Source organism: Rhinatrema bivittatum, chromosome 5 (genome assembly GCF_901001135.1).
Source record: "Rhinatrema bivittatum chromosome 5, aRhiBiv1.1, whole genome shotgun sequence".
Lineage (NCBI taxonomy): Eukaryota > Metazoa > Chordata > Amphibia > Gymnophiona > Rhinatrematidae > Rhinatrema > Rhinatrema bivittatum.
The window spans coordinates 3174237-3196588 of record NC_042619.1 but is presented as its reverse complement, the minus strand read 5'-3'; the positions used below and the strand labels follow the sequence as shown (position 1 = coordinate 3196588).

Below are 22352 nucleotides of genomic sequence, written 5' to 3'. Positions count from 1 at the left end.
ATAATCCCCAGCATTCTGCTTGTGTATGATATATGAACACAAGATGAGGTCACACCATGGAGTGATACAGAGGCATTATGATATTCTCTGTTTTATTCTCCATTCCTTTCCTAATAATCCCCAGCATCCTCTTTGCTTTCTTGGCTGCTGCTGCACACTGAGCAGGAGATTTCAATGCATTATCAGCGATGATGCCTCGATCCTTTTCCTGAGTGCTGACTCCTAATGTGGAGCTTTGCATTGCGCGGCTATAATTTTCATTTCTGTCCAGCCCCTTCAGAGTGGATTACATTTCGGGACTGAGGACTCACAATCTCAGGGCCTCATTTACTAAGCATTTTTCTCGTAGATACTGAATGAGAGAAAAGCCTCATGCCCTACGTTTGTCCTTGAAGTACTGGAAGGTGATGTGACTTGCCCAAGGTCGCAAAGAGTTGGAAGGAGAAACCAGCAGGACTGGTACACTGTTTGCTTTTGTCTGCAGTGCAGGGACCCGGTCAGATGATTCTCTGCCCTGCACGTGCCCGAGGATGAAACTTTGGTTATGATTCAGTGCAGAAACTCTGCAGGCGTTTTCCAGCACAGTGAGTGAGACCTTGTCATCAGCTGAGTTTTATCATGTGATGGAGCTGAGATAGCTCCATGTCTGCTGGAGAAGCTGAGCCACTTCCTGATTTCTTGAAGGAACTGAAACAAGAAATCCTGCGCACACTGAGAGTAAAACAAGCAGCAGTTCATTCACTTTTTTAGACTTGGAGCGGTCTGGTACCAAACTGTGCAGTCTGGGACGGAGCGATGTCTGTCTGAGAGGAGAGCACCTTCTTGTGCTTCCTCTGTGTGCGCTCCTCCCGCTCCTCGCATGCAGACAGTATAAGGAAGGCATTGCAGGATCTTTGCCCCCTTTATGCAGTCTGGATTGTGGCTCACACAAGCTCCAGTGCTGGCCGTGTGCCAGATCACAGCTCTCCTTAAGTGATTGGGGCTAGCGTGTGGCAGTTTCTTTTACGCTTAAATATAGTTTTATTGGCTTTAAGCTGTATGAATAAGTCCGACCGCACCGTATGAAGCGCTTGCAGCTGGCCACGTGGAGTTAATCTCTTTGCAGACCCTAAGGTTAGAAACCTGATCTGGGAACACTTGTCCGTGCTGTAGGCTGTCCGTGGCTTCTTTTCCTCTTCCTCTCTCGGTTTCTGTGCAGGCAGACTCGGACTCTGCAGGCTTGTCTGTCCTGTAAGAAACCGCGCGGCAGTCGGGCCACCTCCTCAGTCTGTTGCCCACAAACATCCAGGATGCCTTGCGGTTTCACAAGTTCTCTTTAACTGTCTCAAGGAGCAGTCGGATGTCCCCAGCCTCAGTCTTTGTTTAGTTTTGATTTTTATTGGCAAACTTGCAAGCATGCAGTGCCCTAACAAACCTTCACACCTTGTTTCTCTTCTTGAACTTAAGCTCCTCGAGATGATGTCCAGCACGGCACTTCCTCTCAGACCAGGAAAGTCTGCAGCTCTTCATCGCTGTCAGCTCTTCCCTACCATCCACGTGCAGAAGTCTTTTAGGAAAAGAAAGCAGACACTGGGCGGATGGACTCTTCCAGATTGCTCCAGTTGAATGTCTGGCAGATTTGAACATAAGATCATACCTATACTGGGTTAGACCAAGGGTCCATCAAGCCCAGCATCCTGTTTCCAACAGAGGCCAAACCAGGCCATAAGAACCTGGCAAGTACCCAAAAACTAAGTCTATTCCATGTAACCATTGCTAATGGCAGTGGCTATTCTCTAAGTGACCTTAATAGCAGGTAATGGACTTCTCCTCCAAGAACTTATCCAATCCTTTTTTAAACACAGCTATACTAACTGCACTAACCACATCCTCTGGCAACAAATTCCAGAGTTTAATTGTGCGTTGAGTAAAAAAGAACTTTCTCCGATTAGTTTTAAATGTGCCCCATGCTAACTTCATGGAGTGTCCCCTAGTCTTTCTATTATCCGAAAGAGTAAATAACCGATTCACATCTACCCGTTCTAGACCTCTCATGATCTTAAACACCTCTATCATATCCCCCCTCAGTCGTCTCTTCTCCAAGCTGAAAAGTCCTAACCTCTTTAGTCTTTCCTCATAGGGGAGCTGTTCCATTCCCCTTATCATTTTGGTTGCCCTTCTCTGTACCTTCTCCATCGCAATTATATCCTTTTTGAGATGCGGCGACCAGAATTGTACACAGTATTCAAGGTGCGGTCTCACCATGGAGCGATACAGAGGCATTATGACATTTTCCATTTTATTCACCATTCCCTTCCTAATAATTCCCAACATTCTGTTTGCTTTTTTGACTGCCGCAGCACACTGAACCGACGATTTCAATGTGTTATCCACTATGACACCTAGATCTCTTTCCTGGATGGTACCTCCTGTGTAACTATAGCAAGGGTTATTCCTGAACATCCCCAGATCAGTCCAGACCAGAGCGCTTATTCATCCCCACCAGCAGATGGAGGCAGAGGACAAAACTTTGGCCACTGTTACATATCCGAGAGCGCCACCTGCAGTCGTCCCTCAGTATTTCTCCGGCTCCAGCAGATGGTAGAGGTGTTAACCTGCAGTCCTGGCTGATCTGGTGTTTGGAAGTTTTCTGCTCCCCGAGGTGCCAGGTTCTTCTTGAGGGTCATCCCTCGGGTTGAGCCGGGCAAACGGGGGGTTGGATACCCCTGGCAGTTTTAGCCCGAGATCCCCAGGACCACTGACAGCCGGGGGACTCTTTCCCTCAGTGGGGCCTGAAGTCCCCTTCTGCCCGCTGGACGCCAGGAAATTATCCCCTGTTGGGGCTTCCTTTGTTCTTTCTTTCTTTACTGCTTCTGTTGCTTTCAAAAAAACAAAGGATGGGAGCAGTGGGCATCCAGCGCGATTTGCAGCACCGGCTCACAGGGCTCAGCGGCGCCGGCGGCTCCCAGGGAGGTTCGGGCTGTGCGGGAGGGGAATCGTTTCTGGCCAGCGCTCAAGGTAACCCCCGGGTGGGGAAGTTTTCTCTACAAGCACCGTCTCTTTTTTTTCCCACGAGCGTGTTTGTCGCGGCGGTGCGCCCTCTCTCTGCTCCCCCCGCGGCCTCTCCTCTCTTTCCGGTGTTAGTGTTTTTGGCGATGAGGCCACTGATGGAGGCTTTGCCGAGCCTGCGGTGTTTGCTCTGCTTATCTGAATTCCCTCTCCTCTGTACCGGGGGGGGGGGGGGGGAGAGGGAGCCTCCTCATAGCGAGCTAAGCCCCAGAGCCTTCGCGGGTGTCTGGGGGGGCCCCACAGCTGCGCAGCACCTCCCTCGGTGGAAGGGGATCAAGGAAAGGGGGGCTCAGTCGTCCCCCCCTTCTCCTGCCATGCAACCACGTGAGGAGGGGGCTCCGTATTCGGGTGCCTGCAGCCCGGAGGGGCCTGCGGGGGACCCGAGGGGATTCTCCCCCGAGCTTTGTTCTCTTATTTCATGACGCCTTGCTTGCTTGGGAAGCGCAGGATTAAGGAAAGTCCATCCTTTGCCACCAAGAAGTCGCAGGGGGCCCGCGTGCGGCCCGCGGGCTCGCATCTTCGGCTGCGAGGATCCTGTGCGACGCGACTGGACTCAGAACCCGGGGAGCTGGATGATTCTGATGACCCTCCAAGTGAGGGTGGTTCTTCGGCGGCGGATCTGAACATGGACCCTGATGGAGAGGGGGGGGGGGGCTCCCTTGGCCCCGGATGGACCTAAGGAGGGTCAGGGGCTTTTCGAAGGTCCTGAGGCGGAGGGCGACAACCCGCAGGTGGTCCACCTGTTTTAAGAGAGAGCAGTTGCATCCCCTTATTCCCCAGATGCAGGCGGGATTGGGGATTAAGCTCTCCCTGGAGGAGTCTGATAATGAAGGGCTTCATCCAGTGTTAGACGGCCTATGGAAAACTCCCAGCACCTTTCCCATTCCGAAGAAGATCCTTCTGGTCCTTTTCTGCTGCAAAGGGTGCGGGTCCTCTGGAAGCTGGGGCTGAGGAGTTGAAAGCCTGGATTGCTTGCTGTGACCTCTGGAGTCTTCTCCCGGGGGATGCTGGGAGCAGTATGCAGATGAGCAACTATTTATTTACTTTCCTTGGTTCTGCTTCCACTGAGCATTAAGCAGGAAATATTTGGATCCCAGTCCGCTGTCATCTTGACAAAGACTTTTCTAACACTGGGGATCTTATTTATTTTTTATTTATTAATTTTAAAGATTTTGTATACCGATTGTCGTTTGCACATCGTATCGGTTTACAAAGAAAAACAGTGCAATTAAAGGGTTTACAAAGAAACAGCGCAAATAGAATGGAGCATAAAAGATACAGGCATCATATCAGTTAACAAGTATACAAGAATCATATCAGTTAACTTATCAGTTAACAATTAACATAGCAATTATAGTATGAGGCATAACAGTTACATGGAACAAATTGACATCATAAAAGTATAGTAAAGTAAGAAGTATTTAAGTCAATCAACACAAGAACTATGTACATCTCAACGGTTTACCAGGAACATTAAGCATATTATAATGAGGTATAAACGTTCAATGGAGCGGTTGGCAAGGGAATAAATAAGACAGCTAAATTAAATAAGAAAGGAAATTAGGTTCAGTAGTATAGAACAGGACGAGAGAAGGGTTAGAGAAGAAAGCTAGTTAAATTAAATACTTGATGGAAGGTGGACGCGTAGGAGTATGGCGGATAATCAAGGAAGGAGGTGGTAAATAGAATAGAGATGGATTTGCGGGGGTGGATAAGGGTGGGTGGTGTTAATCGAAGGCTTGTTTAAAGAGCCATGTTTTTAAGGTTTTTTTTTTTTTTTTTTAATTTCTGTATGCAAGACTCTATGTGGAGGTCGGGGGGTATTCTGTTCCACAAAGTGGGACCAGCTAAGGAGAATGCTCGGGCCGTTGTGGAGAGAGATGTGATGTTTGGGAGAGGGTGTGTATAAGATTCCTTGGTAGGCTGATCTGGTGGTCTGTCAGATTTATGAAAGCGGATGGAGTCATATAGCCATTGTTTATTTTCATTGAATAGTCTTGTGTATGAGAGTTAGGGTTTTGTATTGAATTCTTGAGGCGATAGGGAGCCAGTGGAGGCCTCTCAGAATGGGAGTGATATGGTCTTTTTTGCGAGTATTGGTGAGAATTCTAGCTGTGGCATTCTGAAGCAGTTGAAGGGGTTTGATGGATAATGTGGGGAGACCGAGGAGTAGGGAGTTACAATAGTCAATTTTGGAGAATGTGATGGTTTGAAGAACAGTTCAAAAATCGGAGAGGTGAAGGAGAGGTCTCATTTTCTTTAGTACCTGAAGTTTGAAATAGCAATCTTTTAAGATGGTTTTAACGAATGGTTTTAAGCTCAATTGATTGTCAATCATAGCACGTAGGTTGCGTGCGTGTAGGGAGATGGGTTTAGGGGGGCGGAGGGGAGATGGGGGTAAGTGTGGTTGTTCAAGGAAATAACAAGGAGTTCTGTTTTACCCGGGTTAAGCGCAAGATTCATGTTGGTGAGGAGATGATGGAGGTGAGGCAAGAGTCCCATGTTTTTAGGGCCCTACGTAAAGAGTCAGAAAAGGGGATGAGAATTTGGACATCGTCCGCGTAAATGTAATGGGTGATGCCTAGATTAGTTAGAAGTTTGCATAGGGGAAACATGTAGATGTTGAAGAGGGTAGAGGATAGTGAGGACCCTTGGGGAACACCGCAGGTGATGTTGATAGGATCGGATTTGTTGTTACATAGCTTGACCTTGTATTGTCTGTTTTCAAGGTAGGATTTAAGCCAAAGAAAGGCTGTGCCAGTTATGCCGATGTCCCCAAGTAATTTTAAGAGTTTTGTGGCTGATGGTGTCGAACATGGAAGATATGTCGAGCATTGCCAGGAGATAAGAGTGACCTTTGTCCATTCCTTTAAAAATATTGTCGGTGAGTGATATTAGGAGAGTTTCCGTGCTGAGATATTTGCGGAAGCTGTTTTGAGAAAGGGAGATGATCTTGTGGTCATCTAGGAATTCAGAAAGATGGATGTTGACTTTTTTCAGTCATTTTGGCAAGAAAAGGCAGATTGGAAATGGGTCTGAAATTGGATGGATTGGTGGGATCAAGGTTGGGTTTTTTGAGTATGGGTTTGACGACAGCCTATTTTAAGGTGGAGGGAATGTAATCTTGAGCAAGGAAACAATTGATAATTTTAGAGATGGGTTTTGCTATTATCTTGGGAATAGATAGGAGGAGTTTGGTCGGGATAGTATCTGAGGGGTAAGAAGAGGGTTTGGCTTTCTTTAGAAGGGTTTCTATTTCAATCAAAGTTGCTTTGAAGGAGTTGAGGATGGTGGTCAAATTTAAGGGGGGAAGAAAGGTAGTGGTGGAGTCGTTGGGAAATGTAGATGTGATGGAGGAGATCTTGTTTTGAAAAAATTGGGCAAACTCATTACATTTGCTTTTGGAGCCGGTATCTGGTGTGTGTGTGGATGACGTTTTGGTGAGGTCTGATATGATGGAAGAGAGTGCTTTAGCATTGTACTGAACATCATGGATTTTAAGGGCATAGAAGTCCCGTCTGGTTTTTAGGATGAGATTTCTATAGTCAGGCATGGTGGCATTGTATGATGCGCGAAGTATAGGAGAAGGGTGTTTTCACCACTGACTTTTTTTTTTTCTTAGGGCATTTTTTTAGTTTTTTTAATTCAGGAGAGAACCAAGGTTTTTTTTTTTTTTTGTTGCGAGCTGGGTTTAGGGATTTTGTGGTGAGGGGGCATATTTTGTCGGCAATCTCTAGGGTAATATTGTGCCAGGAAGACAGGGCAGATTCAGAGTTTGTTAGGTTAAATTTAGGTTAATCTTCTTGCAACAGCCCTACCATCTATGTGGCACGGCACATGTTTTATGCGAGTGAGGAGTAATAAATGCGCTTTATATGTGAGACAGGCATTCTTGTCACACTCCCCTAAATATCATCCCAGCACTCCACCAAACTCCAATTGATGTCTCGTTCCCAGACCTTATCTCTGATCAAAGGCCTTGCACCAGAGAAGCTTTACTGCGTGCACATTCGGACAGAGGTTTTTTTTTTTCCTTCTCAGCACATTTTTCCCTACACTGTGTGCAAGAAGATTCTTAATTTTTACTAAAGGCAAAGAATCAGAATTTGGTAACTAATATTTCTCACTTAAAGTCCCTCAATTGCCATCACCCCACTCATGTCACACAATTTCCTGAAGCCATGCATCCTTTGACTATGTCCATCTTCACATCTTTCCCCAGGAAAGCATCACTCTGTGATTCAAACCCCAGAGTTTGAATGTTTGCCTTGAACAGCGATTCAGTGGAGTTTGTACCTTCACACCCCTTTTACTGGCCACGGTCCCCATAAAAAAACACTCTATTCTCACCCTGTGTGTCGTTCCATTTTTAATCTGCCAGTGTGAGTCATACAGCCTTATAATACTTAATGTACATTGCACACTCTTAAGCCTCCTATACACAAGATCTCTTTCCTGACTCTTGGGAGTCTCTGATGCCAAATAAAATCAGCAGAATAAATGATTATTACCCTCCATGAGCCGTTAGGCCTGGGGTCTCTGAAAGGTGCCCACCCACTCTGCAGGTAAAAGTGCACTCACACGAGGCTGGGCGGGATTATTAATGCTGTGTATGGGCCTGGGGTCTCTGAAAGGTGCCCACCCTCTCTGCAGGTAAACGTGCACTCGCACGAGGGTGGGCGGGATTATTAATGCAGTGCGTGGGCCTGGGGTCTCTGAAAGGTGCCCGCCCTCTCTGCAAGTAAAAGTGCCCTCGCACGAGGCTGGGCGGGATTATTAATGCTGTGCCTGGGGTCTCTGAAAGGTGCCCACCCTCTCTGCAGGTAAACGTGCACTTGCACGAGGCTGGGTGGGATTATTAATGCCGTGCGTGGGCCTGGGGTCTCTGAAAGGTGCCCACCCACTCTGCAGGTAAACGTGCACTCGCACGAGGGTGGGCGGGATTATTAATGCAGAGCGTGGGCCTGGGGTCTCTGAAAGGTGCCCACCCACTCTGCAGGTAAAAGTGCCCTCGCACGAGGCTGGGCGGGATTATTAATGCTGTGCGTGGGCCTGGGGTCTCTGAAAGGTGCCCACCCTCTCTGCAGGTAAAAGTGCACTCACACGAGGCTGGGCGGGATTATTAATGCTGTGCCTGGGGTCTCTGAAAGGTGCCCACCCTCTCTGCAGGTAAACGTGCACTTGCACGAGGCTGGGTGGGATTATTAATGCCGTGCGTGGGCCTGGGGTCTCTGAAAGGTGCCCACCCACTCTGCAGGTAAACGTGCACTCGCACGAGGGTGGGTGGGATTATTAATGCAGAGCGTGGGCCTGGGGTCTCTGAAAGGTGCCCACCCACTCTGCAGGTAAAAGTGCCCTCGCACGAGGCTGGGCGGGATTATTAATGCTGTGCGTGGGCCTGGGGTCTCTGAAAGGTGCCCACCCTCTCTGCAGGTAAAAGTGCACTCACACGAGGCTGGGCGGGATTATTAATGCTGTGCGTGGGCCTGGGGTCTCTGAAAGGTGCCCACCCTCTCTGCAGGTAAAAGTGCACTCGCACGAGGCTGGATGGGATTATTAATGCTGTGCGTGGGCCTGGGGTCTCTGATAGGTGCCCACCCTCTCTGCAGGTAAAAGTGCACCCACATGAGCTGGGTGTGCATAATTTATCTGGAAAAAGTGCCCAGGCAAATAGCAGGAGCAGATTAGTGCATGGACTTTGTTCCTTTTGAAAACTGGTGTAAAGCCTGTGGGTGAGGAGCACCGGCAGCCTTTACAGCTCTGTGCAGTTTGGGAGCGGGGTGGCTGCTTGCTTTCGGGATCCTCATGCGTCCGATCTCTCTGTGTCACAGGGTCTCTTCTCTTGCTGCCCTGCTCCTGTGCCTTGGTGTCCCAGTGCAATGTGTGTTCCTGGAGCCGGATCAGAGCCTGAGGTAAGTTTTTTGCAGTTGCTTTTACAATCTGGGATTTGTCACCGGCTGCCGGTCCTCTCTATGGCCTCTCGCCTTCCAGAGCAGGAATACCTAGTGCCGTTTCCATACTGCTCGTGCTCCTGGCAGTGAGAGAGGGGCTGCCACTATCCAGTCATGGATTATTAACCCCCTGCTCACTTCTCCCTTGCAGGCAGGAGGGAGAGCGCTGCTTCATTACCTCCTCTGCTTCTCTCACCTGCTTAACGCTGAGGTGCAGGGCAGCTTGCAGAACGGAGCAGTGGAGAAAATGAGACAATTTTATAAAATAGGATTCCCTGTACCTACCCGGATCAGTCCAGACACCTGGGTTTTGCCTCCCCTCCAACAGATGGAGACAGAGAAGTTTTTTTCAAACAACCCTGGCGTATATACCAAGGTTCCAGCCACAGTCCCTCAGTCTTACTCTGTCTCCAGCAGATGGCAGAGGTGCAAAACCCACAGTCTCTGGACTCTGATTTCTACTGCTTGTGGGGACTGGAGTGTAGTCTGGATTTAGTTGGCTAATTGGGGCTGTATCTTTCACTTTAAATTTACAAAAACAAAAAAAAAAGTTCCCATTCCCTATACGTACCAGGATCAGTCCAGACACCTGGGTTGTGACTCCGCGCCAGCAGATGGAGACAGAGCAAAACTTGACGGGCTCCCTACATATAGTAAGGTGCCACCCACAGCCCCTCAGTCTTACTCTGTCTCCAGCAGATGGGGCAGGTCCACCCACAGTCTCTGGGATCCCTGGGATAGTTAGTCAGGGATCAAGGAATTAAAGAGTTTTATTTTTCAATAGGGTAGCTTAATTTGCAAAACGTAAAAAAAAAAAAAAAAAAAAGACAAAGAAGAAGAAAGGTTTTTAGCTAAGGAAGTCTCCCGTCGGTGGAGCCTCCCAGGGGGATTACAAGATCCCGAGGGGATCATTGCCCCTGGTTGAGGCCGCTGCTGAGGGTCGAGGACCCGGCCGTGCCTGGCAGCAGCGTCGGGGGTGACACCGGGGAGCCCGGTTCACTCGCCCCCGCAGGAGCAGACAGTCTTCAGTACCTCGGCCAGCGGCTAAGTATTGCAAAAAAAAAAAAAAAAAAGAAGTTTTCGGCTTTATTTTTTTCTGACGCGCCGTCTCTCTCTCTCTCTCTCTCTCTCTCCTCTCTCTCTCCGGTTCTCCTCGTCGGGGCTGCGCGGGGGAACGGCGAAAATTTAATTTTTTTTCTCTTAGCTTGGGGGTGCCTTTAGTCAGGGATGCCCAGGGGGACTGCTTGCCGCGCGTGTGGGTCGGCGCGCGCGCGGGTCTCACGAGCCGGTGTTTGCGCGAATTGCGTGTCGGGGGGCGAAGGTCCTTCGGAGGGTGGTCGAGGGGGCCGCTCTCGGGGGTCCCGATCGCCGCCACGCGGGTCCCGATCGCCGCCACGCGCCGCGTCTGCAGCTGCTGACAGGGCCGATCCGTTCCCGCTTAGCGCGGGAACGGCGGCCATTTTGAATACAGTGAGGGAGGCAACGAGGAAAGCCCTGGGAAATGGCGACCAGCCGCCCCCCCTGTCTCCTCAGCGTCGCGGTTCGGAGGGGGAGATCCCGGGGGCCCAGGAAGCGGGGAGTTTAGTTTCGAGGGAGGATTCCTCCGATTCTGAGGATTCTTTCTCGGAAGATTTTGCCTTGCTATTAAAAAAATTAGCACAGTACAAGCGCTCCAAACACAGGCCGCAGAAGGCCCCAGGGGGCAGGGAGGGACGCTCCCGACCCCAGAAGAGATCGATCCGACAGGCGAAAGCGCCGGGGCCACCCAGGGAAAAGAGGCCATCGCGAGGGGACTCGCGGAACTATGATACGGCCTCTACCTCCTCGGAGGAGGAGGGGGCGGTCTCGGAGACCGCGGAAGGGCCCGAGGGGCTCGATAATCAAGATCCAATCAAGCCAGGAACAGAAAAAGGGACGCTGTCGGCGGATGGGGATGACCCCAAGGTCGTGCGGCTCTTCAAGCGCGAAGAGCTGATTCCCCTTATCCCGGCGATCCTCGATGAACTCGGGGTGGAGGCCCCACCGGTAGAGACCCGTCAGGGGGCGAATATGGACCCAGTCCTATTGGGCCTCGCAGGTCCCGCAGTGGCTTTCCCGTTCCATTTTTCGGCATCCGACATTCTGTTCCGGGAATGGGATACTCCGGAATTAGGCCTGAAGGTGAGTAAGGCGATGGACAAGTTATATCCTCTGCCGGAGGATGTACTGGAACTGCTGCGTCTCCCTCGGGTGGACGCCGCGGTGTCGGCAGTGACAAAGAGGTCTACCATCCCTGTCACCGGAGCTACCGCGCTCCGGGATATCCAGGATCGGAAGCTGGAGGTGCAACTCAAGAAGGTCTTTGAGGTCTCCGCCCTGGGAGTCAGGGCGGCCATTTGTAGTAATTTTGCGTTGCGGGCAGGGCTCCGCTGGGCCCAAACTTTGCAGGCGAATGCTGGCCTCTCCGTCGGGGAGGCCTCGCAAGCGGATCATTTGGAAGCGGTGATCGCTTACAGCGCGGACGCTATGCACGATCTGCTGAGAACTTCAGCCAGGGCCATGGTGTCGGCAGTCTCTGCCCGCCGTCTTCTCTGGCTTCGGAACTGGGCGGCGGATGGTACGTCTAAAGCCCACTTGGGCTCATTGCCTTTCAAGGGAAAGCTATTGTTTGGTAAGCAGTTGGACGAGCTGATGCAGTTCCTCAGTGAGAACAAGGCGTTTAAATTGCCGGAGGACAGGCCCCGACAGCGTTCGACCTTCTCCCCAAGGAACCGTTTTCGATCCAACCGGCGGCAGCGACCGCAGAGATCGGCGAGGGCGGGACAGTCCTACCGGTCGAACTCTGCTAGACCTTCCTCATGGTCTCAGTCCTTTCGAGGGAACAGGTTTAACAGGACTGGTGGAACCCCGTCGGGATCGGGGTCCAAGTCGGCCCAATGAAACGAGAAGGGTCCGTTCCTCGCGGCAGCCTCCAGAGGCCGTCCCACATGTGGGGGCGAGGCTCGCCTTGTTTTACCAGGAATGGACCAAGATAACTTCAGACCAGTGGGTTCTCGACGTGATAAGGAACGGCTACGCGTTAGATTTTGCTCGTCTACCGTGGGACAAGTTCCTCGTCTCTCCTTGCAAGGCTCTTTTCAAAAGGGACGCTGTCCGAGCGACCCTGCGACGTCTGGAAGATCTCGGCGCCATTTCTCCCGTACCATCAACACAACGGGGACTGGGAAGATACTCCATTTACTTCGTGGTCCCGAAGAAAGACGGCTCCTTCCGTCCCATTCTCGACCTCAAGGGAGTCAACAGATGCCTTCGCATTCCGCGTTTCAAGATGGAAACGATCCGCTCGGTAGTGGCCGCGGTTCGTCCGGGGCGAATTTTTGGCGTCGCTGGATCTTACGGAAGCGTATCTCCACATCGGCATTCAGCCGTCCTACCACAAATATTTGAGGTTTTGCGTCCTAGGCAGGCACTATCAGTTCAGAGCTCTTCCGTTCGGTCTCGCCACGGCTCCACGCACCTTTACCAAAGTCATGGTGGTAGTGGCGGCCCAGCTCCGGAGGGAAGGGCTCCTGGTTCACCCTTACCTAGATGATTGGCTCATCCGGGCCAAGTCCGAAGCCGAATGTCGACAAGCGATTGTCCGGGTCCTACAGCTCTTGCGCTCTCTCGGCTGGGTAGTCAACCTCTCCAAGAGTCAGCTGCAGCCTACTCAGCGGTTAGAGTACCTGGGGGCCTTGTTCGACACAGAGAGAGCCAGGGTGTTTCTGACTCAAGAGAGAGTGGTCAAGCTGCAGTGACAGGTGAGACGTCTGTTGTCCATGCGGTGCCCGTTGGTCTGCGATTATCTGATGGTCTTGGGGTCCATGGCATCGACACTCGCCTTGGTCCCCTGGGCTTTTGCTCATCTGCGACCGTTACAGTCAGCGTTACTGTCCCGTTGGAAGCCGGTCTCGGAAGAGTTTCATCGCCCGCTGCCACTCACGCACCGGGCCAGGGACAGTCTGCATTGGTGGCTCTCCACCGACCACTTGACGTGCGGAGTCTCCCTGCTAATGCCCACCTGGACGGTGGTGACGACAGACGCCAGTCTCTCCGGCTGGGGAGCGGTCTGTGGGAGCCGCTCGGTGCAAGGTCAGTGGTCGAGTCAGCAGTCGCTGTGGTCCATCAACCGGTTGGAGACCAAGGCGGTGTCGTTGGCGTTACGAGCCCTTTCCTCCCGTGGATTCGGGGACGAGCGGTCCGGGTTCTGTCGGACAATGCGACCACAGTGGCCTACAATCAATCGCCAGGGAGTTACAAGGAGCCAACAGGTGGCGGAGGAGGCGAGTCTGTTGAATGCCTGGGCGGAACAGCACCTCAGCGGCATAGCAGCGTCTCACATCGCAGGGGTGGACAACTTCATAGCGGAATTTCCTCAGTCGCCATCGGTTGGATCCAGGAGAGTGGGAGTTACCGGAGGTAGCGTTTCGGCTCATCTGTGCCAGGTGGGGACAGCCCCACCTGGATCTCATGCTACCGCGCTCACACACAAACGCCGCGGTTCTTCAGGTCGACGAAGGGAGCGGGGCGCGGAAGGCGTCGATGCATTGGTGCTTCCCTGGCCCACGACGTGTTGCTTTATGTGTTCCCTCCGTGGCCTCTCGATCGGAAAGGTTATGCGTCGGATAGAGTTGCAACCCGGCGGCGGTGATTTTGGTGCGCCGGAGTGGCCATTGCCGTCGCTGGTTCTGTGAGCCTCCCAGGGGGTTGCTAGGTCCTGAGGGGACCCCCCCCCCCGGGTGGAGGATCCTGCCTTCGCAGTTTTCAGCAGCGCTGGGGTGGTACCGGGGAGCCTGGCTCACTCACCCCCCCACAGGAGCAGGGCCTGTTTTCTCTCTGGAGCCTGGGACAGTGAACGGCAAGTTGCAGTGCTCGCCGGCTCTCCGTCACGTGTTAGGCTTGTCGGGGGGGGTCTGCACAACCGAATTCTTAACTTTTATTTCGCCAAGTTTTGTCGTCTGCTCGTTAGTTGCGGCGCGCCTGCGATGCCCCGAGGATCTTCCTGCCGTGCGTGCGGCTCGTCGCGCTCGCGGCTTTCGTGAGAGGGCCTCCGCTCGGAGTGCGTGCAGGGAGGCGAGGGACCTTCCGCTTCACTTCGGGGGGGTCGCGGTCGGGCGCCGCGTTCAGAATCACGTACTGAGAGGAGTTCTGTGATTTCAGCAGACCTGTTCCTGCTCGGCGCGGGAACAGAAGCCATTTTGGGCACGTTTCGTGCAGACACGCGGGCAGCGATGGGGGAGGGGATTTTTACCCCCCCCCCCCCTCCTCGCCTTCCCCACAACAAATTCCTGCTGGGGGGGGGCGCTCCAGGGGGAACAGCCTCTCCTATACATGAGGATAGCCCCAAGGGGGCTACTGATTTCTCATCGGACTCTTCGTTCTCCTCTGAATTTGTGCTACTTATGCACAAAGCCTTTAAAGCAAAACACGGAGGGAGAAAGCAGACAGCGGAGAAGCTCTTACAGCTACCGTACCCCAAGAAGTCCAGGAAGAGGGACAGATCCAAGGGGAGATCTGACCCGCGCCAGGGTAAGAGACCCTTAAGGTCCGTACTGGTGGAGACGGATTCATATTCTCCATCTCAGGACGAACAAGACCCACTGGGTACGCCCCCGGGGGCGGCTGGGGGCGACGCGGATCCACAACAAGTCAGAGGGGCTCCGATGATGGAAGGTGAAGATCTGAAGGTGGTTCGTCTGTTTTAAAAAGGAGGAACTGCCTCCGCTGATTCCAGCCATACTACAGGAACTAGGGCTGGAGTCTCAGCCGGTGGAATCCCGGCTGGGAACTATGGATCCGGTCTTGCTGGGTCTCAGGGGTCCTACGGTGTCATTCCCTTTCCATTTTTCGGCGACGGATCTCCTGTTTAGGGAGTGGGACACCCTGGATTTGAGGTTGAAGGTGAGTAAGGTGATGGACAAGTTGTATCCTCTTCCGGAAGACGCCTTGGAGCTGCTCCGTGTCCCTAAGGTGGATGCCGCGGTGTCGGCTGTTACAAAGAAGTCCACTATCCCGGTGACGGGAACGATAGCCCTCAAAGACTTGCAGGACAGAAAGTTGGAGCTACAGCTCAAGAAGGTGTTTGAGGTGTCGGCGCTAGGGGTCTGGGCAGCGATGTGCAGTAATTTTGCGCTGCATGCAGGGCTTCATTGGGCCCAAGCAACTCCAAGCCCATGCTGACCTCTCTGAGGGGGAGGCTGGACAGGCAAACTGGCTTGAGGCGGTCATCGCGTACAGCGCGGACGCTCTTCACGATCTTTTACGCAAGTCTGCCAGATCCATGGTGTCTGCGGTGTTGGCGCGCAGGCTTCTTTGGCTCTGGAATTGGGCGCCAGATGTTTCGTCTAAGTCTCACCTCAGTTTGCTTCCTTTTAAAGGCAAGCTGTTGTTTGGTAAGGAATTAGAGGACATGATCCAATCTCTGGGGAGAATAAGGTTCATAAACTCCCAGAGGACAGGCCCAGGTCTAGAGGGTCGTTTGTGGCTCGGCCTCGGTTCCGAGCTAATAGGAGACCCTGGCCGGCTCGTTCATCTGGGTCCTCCTTTCGCCCACATTCCAACAGACAACAGTCGTGGTCTCAGTCCTTTCGAGGCAGACATTTTGGCAGACCAGGTAACCCCCCATCGGCAGCGGGGGCTAAGACCTCGCAATGAGATGCTGCCGGTCCATCCCTCGATAACAGTCATCCACCAAGTGCCAAACGTGGGGTGCCAGACTATCATTTTTCTTCGAGGAATGGGCCAAAATAACGTCAGACCAGTGGGTCCGCACCGTGATAAGTCAAGGTTACGCTTTAGATTTTGTACAGCGTCCTCGGGACATGTTCCTGATATCTCCATGCGAGTACCGCGAAAAGCAAGATATTGTATAATGCACGATTCAGCATCTTCTGGACTTGGGGGCTATAACACCGGTTTCGTCCACGGAACTCCGCAGGGGCCGGTATTCCATTTACTTTGTGGTTCCCAAAAAGGAAGGATCTTTCCTGCTAATCTTAGACCTCAAAAGGGTCAACAGATGTCTGCGGGTACCACACTTCAGAATGGAGACTCTTCGGTCAGTCATCGCCTCCGTGCGATAAGGAGAGTTCTTATTGTCTCTTGATCTCACGGAAGCATATCTCCATATCGGCATCTGCTTGTCACACCAGAAGTTCCTCAGGTTCTGCATACTGGGAAATCACTATCAGTTTCGAGCTCTTCCCTTCAATCTCGCCACCGCTCCCAGAACGTTCACCAAGGTGATGGTAGTGGTGGCGACGCATCTCCAGAGGGAGGGATTACTAGTGCATCCCTACCTGGATGATTGGCTAATTCGGGCGAAGTCAGAGGCCCTGTGTCTGGCAGCTGTCAACCAAGTGTTACAGCTATTGCAGTCGCTCAGCTGGGTGGTCAACCTTGCCAAGAGTCACCTGGTCCCTTCGCAGTCTCTGGAGTTTTTGGGAGCCCTGTTTGACATTGCGCAAGGGAGAGTATTTCTCACCACGGAACAGGTTGTCACGTTTCAGGGACAGGTGAGGGACCTGTTGGCCATGCAGATGCCCAGGGTCAGGGATTATTTGAAAGTCTTGGGTTCCATGACGTCCACTCTGGAATTGGTACCCTGGGCCTTCGCTCATATGTGTCCCTTACAATCAGCCTTGCTGTCCCGCTGGAACTCAGTGTTGGAACAGTTTTTCCTGCCACTTCTGCTTACAGAGTCCGCGAGAATCAGTCTCAACTGGTGGCTCATCTCGGAACATCTGGAGTGTGGGGTTCCCCTGATAATGCCCGACTGGACGGTCATCACCACGGATGCCAGTCTTTCCGGCTGGGGGGCGGTCTGTCTGGAAAAGTCGGTGCAGGGGCAGTGGTCCCAAGAACAATCTCGGTGGTCAATCAACCAGTTGGAGACCAGAGCCGTGACTCTGACATTGCATGCCTTCCTCCCGCTCATTCGGGGGAAGTCGGTCTGGGTATTATCAGACAATGCGACCATGGTGGCCTATATCAATCGCCAAGGAGGAACCAAGAGTCGCTCGGTGGCGTCGGAGGCACGACAATTGATGGTTTGGGCGGAGCAGCATCTCCTCAACATTGCGGCATCTCACATTGCCGGGGTAGACAACGTACAGGCAGACATCTCTATCCCGGAGAATGGGAGTTGGCCGACTTGGCCTTTCAACTCAGCCCTTCAGTATTTCTCTTTGCTTTTTTGATCGCCACAGCACACTGAGTCGACGATTTAAATGTATTATCCACTATGACACCTAGATCTCTTTCCTGGGTGGTAACTCCTAAGATAACCCATACTGTAGTTACATGATGTTATGTTATTTTTTCCTATATGAATCAACTTGCACTTGTCCACATTAAATTTCATCTGCCATTTGGAAGCCCAATTTTCCAGTCTCGCAAGATCCTCCTGTAATTCATTACAATTCGCTTGAGATTTAACTACTCTGTATAATTTTGTGCTATCCTTAAATTTGATCACCTCACTCGTCATACCCCTTTCCAGATATTTTATAAATATATTAAAAAGCACCGGTCCAAGTACAGATCCCTGAGGCACTCCACTGTTTACCCTTTTCCATTGTGAACACTGAACATTTAATCCTACTCTCTGTTTCCTGTCTTTTAAGCAGCTTGTATTCCACAAAAGGACATCACCTCCTATCCCATGACTTTTTAGTTTTTCTTAGAAGACTCTCATGAGGGACTTTGTCGAACGCCTTCTGAAAATCCAAATACATCACATCTTCTGGTTCACCTTTGTCCACATGTTTATTCATCCCTTTACAAAAAATGAAGCAGATTTGTGAGGCAAGACTTCCCATGAGTAAATCCATGTTGACTGTCTTCCATTAAACCATATCTTTCTATATGTTTTGTGATTTTATTCTTTAAAACAGTTTCCACGATTTTTCCCAGCACTGAAGTCAGGCTCACCGATCTGTAGTTTCCTGGATCAACCCTTCATCCTTTCTTAAATATCGGGGTTACATGGGCCATCTTCCAATTTTCAGGTACAATGATAGCTTACAAATTAATTGAAATACTTGTGAAATTTCATTTTTCAATTCTTTCAGAACTCTGGGTTGTATTCCATCTGGTCCAGGTGATTTACTGCTCTTCAGTTTGTCAGTAAGGTCTTCCACATCTTCCAGGGTCACTGTGATTTGTTTCAGTTCATCTGAATCATCACCCATGAAAATGTATGGAAAATCCGGGAATAACTAGTTTCCAATTGATGAAAAACAATGACTAGTTAATACAACCCATGAAAACGTTCTCCTGAACGGATCTCTCTCCAACATCCTCTTCAGTGACCACCGAAGGAAAGAAATTGTTTAATCTTTCCGCGATGGTCTTGTCTTCTCTGAGTGCCCTTTTAACTTCTTGATCATCCAACGGTCCAACCAACTCCCTCACAGGCTTTCTGCTTCGGATATATTTAAAAAAAATGTTATTGTGAGTTTTTTGGGGTTTTTTGTCTCTCTGGCCAACTTCATTTCAAATTCTCTCTTAGCCTGTCTTATCAATGTCTTACATTTAACTTGCCAATGCTTATGCATTATCCTATTTTCTTCTATTGGATCCTTCTTCCAATTTTTGAATGAAGATCTTTTGGCTAAAATAGCTTCTTTCACCTCACCTTGTAACCATGCCGGTAATCGTTTTGCCTTCCTTCCACCTTTCTTAATGTGTGGAATACATCTGGATTCTGGAAGATGTGGTAGACCTTACTGACAAACTGAAGAGCTGTAAATCACCTGAACCAGAAGGAATACACCCCAGGGTTCTGAAAGAACTGAAAAATGAAATTTCACAAGTATTTCAATTAATTTGTAGCTGAACTGGAAGCCAAAGCGAAGTGGGGAAGCTGCCAGGCCCTAGTCGACCATCATGCAGAGTGAAAAGTTTCTGTGTAACCCTCCCCAACACTGTCTGCATGACTACCACTAAAACGCTTCAATCTTTGAGCACCTGAGTTACTGAAATATTTTTATTTACCAATAAGAAGATTATGACAGAAAATCATTAAAATGTTTCCAGTATGTATCTAACCAGTAGCGTTTCACGCTAGATTGGTCTCCTCGGCCGCCTGTGGGAGGTGTACCACGGGGGTGGGTACTTTGGCCCATCTCTTCTGGGGATGCCCCATAATCCAGCAGTTTTGGAAACGGGTGGTTGCTTATTTGACAAGACTGTTGGGAGTGTTCCTGCGAGCTTCCCCATTGCTGATTCTTTTCGAGTCTGTCCCCCTGGCACGCTTGCGGCCAGCGGGACATCGTCTGCTTTTTATGAAAGCTTGTTTTGTAGGTAAAAAGATGATTCTTCTGCACTGGCGAGAATCCGCGGCGCCTTCCTTCTGGGCTTGGCGGAACCATTTCCACAGACTTATGCAAATGGAACATTTGACAGCACGTGCCTCCCCTCGACAACTCCGTCGCTTTTTGGACGTTTGGGAGTCGTATATTCAGGAGTTGCCACATCGTGCGAGGAGTTTGATTTTGAACAATTGACCATTGTTGCTTTGCACCTTGACTGTACGGGTCGATATAGTCTCACCCTTTGCATCACAGTATGTATGTCGGGTTATTGGTCTGCTGGGGGGGGGGGGGGGCTTGAAATGGGGGATTCATTTTGTAAGGATACATAATGGCGACTTCTCTGTGATATTGTCCGTTGGACTCTGAAGTGTACCTTTGTCCGACGGACTGTTATTGTATTGTTACATTTACTACGCAATAAAAATTGTTTATGATAAAAAAAAAAAAATGTTTCCAACTGCCATAGGCCCTTAGGGTTACCTTAGGGTTACCAACTGTCCTTTTTCACTCAACACATAGTTGAGCTCTGGAATTCGTTCCCAGAGGATGTGGTTACAGTAGTTAGTGTAAACTGGGTTTAAAAAAGGTTTGGATAAGTTCCTAGAGGAAAAATCCATAAACTGCTATTACGATATTTAATAAGCAGTAGTAGCTCAGACCTGGTGCGCACCTCAGCTAGGAGCCGCTCGTCCATAGTGGCAGCCAGAAGACAGCTTTGGCTCCGAAGCTGGTCAGCAGACGCATCCTCTAAGACGAGGCTCACGAGAATGCCTTTTAGAGGATCACTCCTCTTCGGAAGCGACCTGGACAAACTAGCCGACAAATGGGGCGAGTCCCCAGTACCCAGAACCAACACCCCTCTCCCCGGGCACCCAAGGGCAGAGGATCCCAGCCTTATAGACCATACAAAAACACTTACCAAGCCCCCCGCCCCGTCGGCAAGGAGCAGTCCTTTCGGAACAGACACAACAAAAGAGGAGCTGGCTCAGGACCAGGCCCCAGCCGCAACACGCAATGAGAATCAGCAGACCCATCTACAGGAAGAGATCATAGAGGGCAGGCTTGCCCTCTTCTACCACAGATGGGTCGAAATAACGTCGGACAATTGGGTCTTATCCATCATCCGAGAGGGACACTACCTGGACTTCCACAGCATCTCTCTGGACAAGTTTGTGATTTCTTTGTGCCACGACCCCTCCGAGAGGAAGGCAGTGGAAACCACACTATCAAAACTACTTGCCCTAAAGGCAATAACACCAGTGCCTCCGCACCAACAAAATTCAGGGCACTATTCCATCTACTTCATCGTGCCCAAGAAAGAGGGATCATTCCGGCCCATACTGGACCTCAAGACCATCAATCGCTACCTGAAGGTACCCCGCTTCCGCATGGAAACCCTGCGTGCGGTCATAAGGGCGGTACAACCGGGAGAATTCCTGACCTCCCTGGATTTGTCAGAAGCCTATCTCCACATACCGATCCATCGCACCCACCAGCGTTTCCTACGCTTCGCAATATTGGGCCATCACTACCAGTTCCAGGCCCTACCGTTTGGGCTGGCTACGGCTCCCTGAACGTTCACCAAGATCATTTTTTTTATTTATTTATTTGATTTTATATACCGACAACCGTTTGCACATCGTGCCGGTTTACAGATAACTTATAACAAGTAATATATAGGCAAGGCCTTTACAAGGAACAGTTTTTAACATAATGCAGTAACATGGCAATTAACTAGATAAATAAGTAGGGGAGGGAAGGGTAGGGATATACGGGACAAAAAGGAGGGGGGGAGGGGTGAAAAAGGAAAACTGAAGGAAAAGATATGTACAGGGGTTCAAGGGACAATTAATATATACATAGGTTATATACAAGGTTTGTTTTTTTTTTTTTTTGTTTAGGTTTGAGGGTCCTTGGAGGGGGTGGGTGTCGGGTGTAGGTCCTGAGGGGGAGTACTGGTGAGAGGTGGTGATCCGGTTAGGGTGTTAGTGAGAGATGAAGATGATTGGGGGTAAGCTTGGAGGAAGAGCCAGGTTTTGAGTTTCTTTTTGAATGTGGGTGTGGAGGTTTCGGTACGTAGGTCAGGAGGCATGGAGTTCCAGAGGGAAGGGCCTGCGAGGGAGAGGGCCCTATTGGTGGTGGAGATGAGTCTTGTGGATTTTATGGAAGGAGGAATGAGGGTACCACGGAGAGAGGAGCGGGTAGGTCTTGTGGAGGTACGAGGGAGGAAAGGTGGGTTTAGCCAATTGTAATGTTCGTTAGTAATACTTTTGTGGATGAGGGTAAGGGTCTTGTAAATAATTCGTGAGTGAATGGGAAGCCAATGGAGATTAATGAGGGTGGGAGTAATATGGTCTTTCTTATTGGCATTGGTTAGGATGCGTGCAGTGGCGTTTTGAAGGAGTTGTAGAGGTTTGATGTGGGTAGCAGGGAGACCAAGTAGGAGTGCATTACAGTAATCAATTTTTGAGAAAATTATAGATTGAAGTACTGTGCGGAAATCAGAGAAGTAGAGAAGAGGTTTGAGTTTTTTGAGGGTTTGTAGTTTGAAGTAACAGCTGCTAAGGATAGTGGTAGTAGCAGCAGCACTGAGGAAAGAGGGAATTCTCATGCATCTTTACCTGGACGATTGGCTGATCAGAGCAAAATCACCAGAGGAAAGCCAGCAGGCAACCACCAGAGTCAAGGAACTACTGTGCGGAAATCAGAGAAGTAGAGAAGAGGTTTGAGTTTTTTGAGGGTTTGTAGTTTGAAGTAACAGCTGCTAAGGATAGTGGTAGTAGCAGCAGCACTGAGGAAAGAGGGAATTCTCATGCATCTTTACCTGGACGATTGGCTGATCAGAGCAAAATCACCAGAGGAAAGCCAGCAGGCAACCACCAGAGTCAAGGAACTACTGCAGAACCTCGGGTGGGTCGTCAACACACCCAAGAGCCACCTGCAGCCCTCCCAATGCCTGGAATCCCTGGGAGTCCGGTTCGACACCAAAGGGAACAAAGTCAGCCTTCCCCCAACAAGG

At 50.6% G+C, this 22352-nt stretch overlaps 1 protein-coding gene across 1 annotated transcript in view; it reads left to right on the top strand.

The window, feature by feature from the left end:
- Nucleotides 1-8804: 8804 nt before the first annotated feature.
- TPP1 (tripeptidyl peptidase 1) overlaps nt 8805-22352 on the top strand; it is a 130992-nt gene continuing 117444 nt past the window's right edge. Inside the window, exon 1 of the mRNA XM_029601900.1 lies at nt 8805-8960. Within this exon, the coding sequence (XP_029457760.1) occupies nt 8854-8960 (107 nt within the window). The 5' untranslated portion in view covers nt 8805-8853. The remainder of the gene's footprint in view (nt 8961-22352) is intronic.